General features: G+C 41.6%; 1 protein-coding gene across 1 annotated transcript in view; it reads left to right on the plus strand.

The window, feature by feature from the left end:
- Nucleotides 1-5,609, plus strand: part of ywhabl (tyrosine 3-monooxygenase/tryptophan 5-monooxygenase activation protein, beta polypeptide like) — a 48,373-nt gene extending 42,764 nt beyond the window's left edge. The window contains exons 5-6 of the mRNA XM_060921249.1: nucleotides 4,905-5,000; nucleotides 5,402-5,609. Coding sequence (XP_060777232.1) covers nucleotides 4,905-5,000; nucleotides 5,402-5,461 — 156 coding nt within the window. The 3' untranslated portion in view covers nucleotides 5,462-5,609. The remainder of the gene's footprint in view (nucleotides 1-4,904; nucleotides 5,001-5,401) is intronic.
- Nucleotides 5,610-6,000: the final 391 nt, after the last annotated feature.

The following is a 6,000-nucleotide window of genomic DNA, read 5'->3' on the forward strand; positions in this document are numbered from 1 at the left end:
CAGTTCTTCTGTCGGGTCTTTTCGGGGAAAAAGAAGGTATATTCCAGCATGTAGCCAACACGAATGCTGGGCTATTAATCTGCCCTGTCATTTTGAGGAATTTTGTACGGATCATAACCGCTAATAAACTGTAATTTCCGTGTATATCTATCCTGCGCTTCTTTCTGACCAAGATTATCCAAGTAATCTGGTAGCAGAGCTTTTGTGGCTGTAGTTTTCTTCAGACAACAGCACCAGACGCCGGGCATCTCCGCTTGGCTTCAGTATGTGAAGAGCCAATCAGCGGGTCCCGTATGCGTTTCCGATTTTTGTCACGATTTACAACCAATGGGAGACACCCTTTGTCGGTTGTCCACCAATCGCAGGTTCCCGTGCTACAATGGCGGCATGTTGATAAATATTTAGAAAATAAAAATTAGATCATTCTGAATTATATGAAACCATCAAAAACAATTTAAAAAAATTATATACTGGTTAGCAGTAAGGAACATTATTCAGTGATCTCGTTCATTATTAACTCCAATCGTGATCTAAAAGTTCCAAGTTTGACACCTGCCTGCTTCAACTGCGCTGCTGGCACACCATGTTCTTGACCCTCATCACCCTGAGCCAATCTGTATAATTACGTCATTAGGTGGACCCCTCTGAGCTGAACTTTTCCAGTAAACTCAAACTTTGATGAATTCTAACCAGAAACAAGGAAATTTGAATGATTTCCTTAAAGTATTTTTGTACTTGTGTATACTAGTGCATCTCAAAAAATTAGAATATTGTGAAAAAGTTCAATATTTTCCATCAGTTATTTAAGTGAAAGTTATATATTAGACTCATTACACAAACTAAAATGTTTCAAGCATTTTTCTGTTTTAATTTTAATCAGTATGGCATACAGTACAAAAACATAAACCCATCTCAAAATATTAGAATATTTAATTTAGAGTTTGAGTAAAACAGTATGAACACAGTGTATCTCTCGGTCTAGTTCAGTACACACAACCACAATCATGGGGAAGACTGCTGACTTTTGTCCAGAAGATGATCACTGATGCCCTCCACAAGGAGGGTAAGCCACAAAAGGTCATTGCTGAAAAGGGTGGCTGGAAAAGGTGCACAAGCAACAGGGATGGCCGCAGTCTTGAGAGGATCGTCAAGAAAAGTTGATTCAAGAACTTGGGAGAGCTTCACAAAGAGTGGACTGAGGCTGGTGTCAGTGTATCAAGACCCATCACGAACGGACATCTTCAAGAAAGGGGCTACAACTTTCGCATTCCTAATGTCAAGCTACTCCTGAGCCAGAGACAATGTCAGAAGTGTCTTATCTGGGCTAAGGAGAGAAAGAAATGGACTGTTGCTCAGTGGTCCAAAGTCCTCTTTTCAGATGAAAGTGCATTTTGCATTTAATTTGGAAATCACGGTTCTAGAGTCTGGAGGAAGAGTGGAGAGGCACAGAATCCAAGGTGTTTGAAGCCCAGTGTGAAGTTTCCACAGTCTGTGATGATTTGGGGTGCCATGTCATCTGCTGGTGTTGGTCCACTGTATTTTATCAAGTCCATGGTCAACACAGCCATCTACCAGGAGATTTTAGAGCACTTCATGCTTCCATCTGCTGACGAGCTTTTTGGAGATGCTGATTTCCTTTTCCAGCAGGACTTGGCACCTGCCCACAGTGCCAAAACTACGACCAAATGGTTTGCTGACCATGATATTACTGTGTTTGATTGGCCAGCCAACTTGCCTGACCTGAACCCCATAGAGAATCTATGGGGTATTGTCAAGAGGAAGATGAGAAACAGCCGACCCAAAAATACAGATACGCTGAAGGCCACTATCAAAGCAACCTGGGCTTCAGTAACACCTCAGCAGTGCCACAGACTGATCACCTCCATGCCACACCGCATTGATACAGTAATTCATGGTAAAGGAGCCCCAACCAAGTATTGAGTGTATAAATGAATATACTTTTCAGAAGTTGGACATTTCTGTATTGTAAATCCTTTTTTTGATTGATCTTGGGGAATACTCTAATAATTTGAGATACTGGCTGATTTTCATGAGCTATAAGCCATAATCATCAAAATTAAAACAAAAGGCTTTAAATATTTCACTTTACATGTAATGAATATAGAATATATGAAAGTTTACCTTTTTGAATTAAATTATGAAAAAAAGGAACTTTTCCATGGTATTCTAATTTTTTGAGATGCACTAGTATATTGTGTTGATTAAACTTTTTAATGCATTTCCTGTGAAACAAGACGAGCTACTTTAGACTGGATCCCTGCTCTCTTAGCGCCTGTGTTGCTTAAGTTGCCAGCACTAACTCTTGTCGTCCGATCGGACGATTACCATTCAAGTTTTACTCGTCCTTGCACAGACTTTAGTTGTCTGGGACAATCGGACATGAGGTTTTTCGAGCACTTTTTCACAGCCTGTTCAAGGGGAAAATCTTGCACCTTTATTCCACCTTGTGGTCTGTATAAAACGTCTGGATGCAGAACTGGGGGTCTGGTGTTCCAATCGTCCCGGCTCAGAGGTGGTAGTAACGGAGCTAGAATCAGTGTCCGGGTAAAAGGGGCAGCTGGCACGGTGGGAAAGGGGTGTGATGTTTTCTGACACTGCCGTTCTTCCTGAGATGAGTGAATTCCAGCGTTGTCTACAACGGCGTCTAATGCCCCCACACCTTTCTGCCTCTCATCACTTCTTGCTTCACTTTCTCAATGTATTTGATCCCACAAACACGTTTGCATGAGTCGTCCCCCCCCCCAAAAAAAAAGGTTAAGACTGTTACTTCCCTGAAACATAAATTATTCAACGGAAGTGGCTACATGTTAGCCTAGTAAACTAGACCCACCCGCCTAGCGGCCAAAAATATTTAAGCCTAGCGAGTGGGTCTAGCCTCGCACCATATAAACAAAAACACCCCGGGCATCAAATCGTGCCCGCCAATCACAACGCAAGGTTTTTGTTTGGATTCTTTGGGCGGGCTTTTGCAGGAGTGACGACAAAGCTGCGCGACGCTGGAGAAAGCACAACAGGAAAGATGGCTACGGCTAGTGAACAGCGCTTGTTTGACTCCGCTTTGGAATCAGTTTTAGAAGAATTAGACTTGGAGTTTTCGTTGAAACATGAGCAGGAAGAGGCTCTCCGCTCATTCCTTTTCAAGAAGGACGTTTTCGCTGTTTTGCTGACCGGCTATGGCAAAAGTCTGATCTACCAGCTGGCTCCGCTCGTCGCCAAAAGGATGGGCGAGTTTGTGCAGTACGAAGAATTAATAAACAGCTTTGAAACATTACTTTTTGATTGTTTGTTTATTTTCCCGTTATTTTAAATTTAAGGGAAATTATTTCACCAAACACCACTAAATAAAAACTCTCAAAAACAGTTTAAGCAAACACTTGAAAAAAATAAGTGTATGTTAAGTATGTGGTACAGACTCCAAACTTGTGGTCATTATCTCCAAACTTCTTAATATCTAGAACCTGTTTATTAATTAATACGCATTTTGAAAAATTATTTATTTCAAGGTCTCCCCCACTGCGCGCTCTGACTACGTCACAGTCACTGTTGCGCTGATTGGTCAGAGCGTTGGCCTATACGCACAGACAGTTTGAAAGACAGCGGTTTGTTCCACCCCCACCCTTCAGAAATGTCTACAGATGGAGGCCAGACTAAATATTCACATTTAGTCTGGCTTGCCAGGCTAGCTACATGTTACATGAGATGCTCAGCTACTTTGTTCTCAAGAGTGGTACAAGTGTGCACGGTGAAGAAAAGCACCTCACTTGGTTCCCCTGCTGCTGGTCTGCTCGGGCTCTTCATGTTTTCAATGCATAGATGCGTCACCCTAGACACTGATGCTCTGTTGCAACACATCACGCCTCTGGTTGCGCAATGCAGGCTCGCGATGTGAACGCGCACTCTGCCGTGGCTTCCTGCCGGCTTTATTTGGTTCACTATAAATTGCTGAAGCTGGAATATTGAGGTGCTGCCTAATAAAGTGGACAGTGAGGAAACAGGTTTACAATAACTTAGCACACATCTGAAGTCCTTTTGCAAAAGTTCTACGTTTAATCTTTTATTATACATGCGTACTGATCATGTTTAAATGGGTTGGATTGATTTTTTTTTTTTTTAATGGAAATTGCTGATCTGATTGAATACAAGCAATTTGTATTTCGCCACTCTGCCTTGTTGAAACTGCAATGTTTGTTGAAGCCAGTATGTTAATCACCAATCCTCCCTCCAGACAGTTTAGCTATAGTCCACTAACAGGTTTGTCATGAATGTGACAAATTATGGCGTCTAATCAGAAATTTTCTGCAACCCTGTGGGGTGGGTGGGGTTTTTAATAGCTGCTAACAATCTGCAAATCAATAGACCTTTTTTTTTATGAAATTTAAATCTCACTTGGCGAGAACACACACAGTATTGACAGATACTATCAAGCAATCCTGTTGCCATAGCAACATGGTTTTTGCCATCTAAGAAGAGTGCTTTTCTCAGTGGATAAAAACGAACAAAAGCATGTCTCATAAAAATAAGAATTGTAATTTATTTAAAAAAAAATGAAGCACAGAGTGGCCAGCAATGGAGTGTATAGGCAGCAAAATGCTGAGAGAGGGAGAGAGATTGGGCTTATTTTTACTCCCACACACTTGAGCATCTTCAGGGTTGTTTACAACAGTTGTGCGAAAGGACTTTCTTGTACTAAATGACAGGATGCCAGTATACATAGTGCGTGGTATGAGACCACTATCTGAGACGCAGCTCAAGTAATTTATCAAGTTGATGCAGGAAGCCACAGCTGGCTAACTGTTTTTAAAGAAAAATATTGAGGAGGCTCCAAGATGAAGTGGCAATTATTTTATTTATTTTTTTAACCTTTTCTTTTATTTCCCCCTTAGGCTTTTGACGAGGCCATTGCAGAACTCGATTCCCTCAATGAAGAATCTTACAAAGACAGCACATTGATCATGCAGCTGCTGCGAGACAACCTGACAGTGAGTTTTCTGACCTTTTACTTACAGTATCGGTTAGTTTGTAGATTCTCCAGGCTGAGAGAATTTATAAAATGGTACAGGCTTATTATTGCTTGTTAGGAAGAGTAAGAAACCGAGCCATTTGGAAATGTATTATTTCATGTGCTATGTTGAGACTAGGTGTTATGTAGCCAGCTACTTCATGCACATGTGATTTTTGATCTCATTTAGTTCATTAATTTGGCTAGCAAGGTAGGTGAGGGTGTTGTTTTCCTCAAGGGGTGTGCGCTTGCCCTCCCTTTGCGCTGCTGGTGCTGTAAACGGTGCACCCTGAGGAAGTCAAGAGAGCATCTTTAAAAACACTATTAAAGTGCAGGGCAAATGTACAGTATTTTGGTGCTGATTGTCTTTTTCCTCCTCAGCTGTGGACCTCAGACAACCAAGGTGATGCCGAGGACACCGAAGAAGGAAGAGAAAACTGATTCTCTCCCTCTCCATCCATCCTTTCCCCTGACATCTGGCTTTCATCATCCCATCCACACCGAGATGACTGAATCATCCAGCTTCTGCCTCCTTTAATTCTTCCTTCCTTCATCTTTCTCCTTCCTTTCCTTGTCACAATCATTAATCCACCCAGGGATCTGTCTGTAGGGGGTTGTTTTTGGGGGGAGGGAGCAGGTAGGGAGTGACCCTCGTCTGCTATAGTGAGCTCATTAGTGTGGATGTGTGTACTCGAGGGCAAGTTCTCAACTCCAAGTTCTGTTTTTTTACATTTGTATATCCTGTATGCCCATTGGTCACAGAGTTGGAGTGTTTTGCCATACTCATTATGCACAGCTGCAATTTTTTATAAGCATTCTTAAAAAATAAAGAAATAAATAAAAACAGCCCTAATCTTTAAGCAGAGAAGGCGTGGCAGTCTAGGTAATAGACATCTGCTTCCCATGTTAATAAACAAGAACATACTGATTTAACAACAAAAAAAACAAACATTCCATGTACTGTCACTCAACATTTGTGT

This window comes from Neoarius graeffei, chromosome 5 (genome assembly GCF_027579695.1).
Source record: "Neoarius graeffei isolate fNeoGra1 chromosome 5, fNeoGra1.pri, whole genome shotgun sequence".
Lineage (NCBI taxonomy): Eukaryota > Metazoa > Chordata > Actinopteri > Siluriformes > Ariidae > Neoarius > Neoarius graeffei.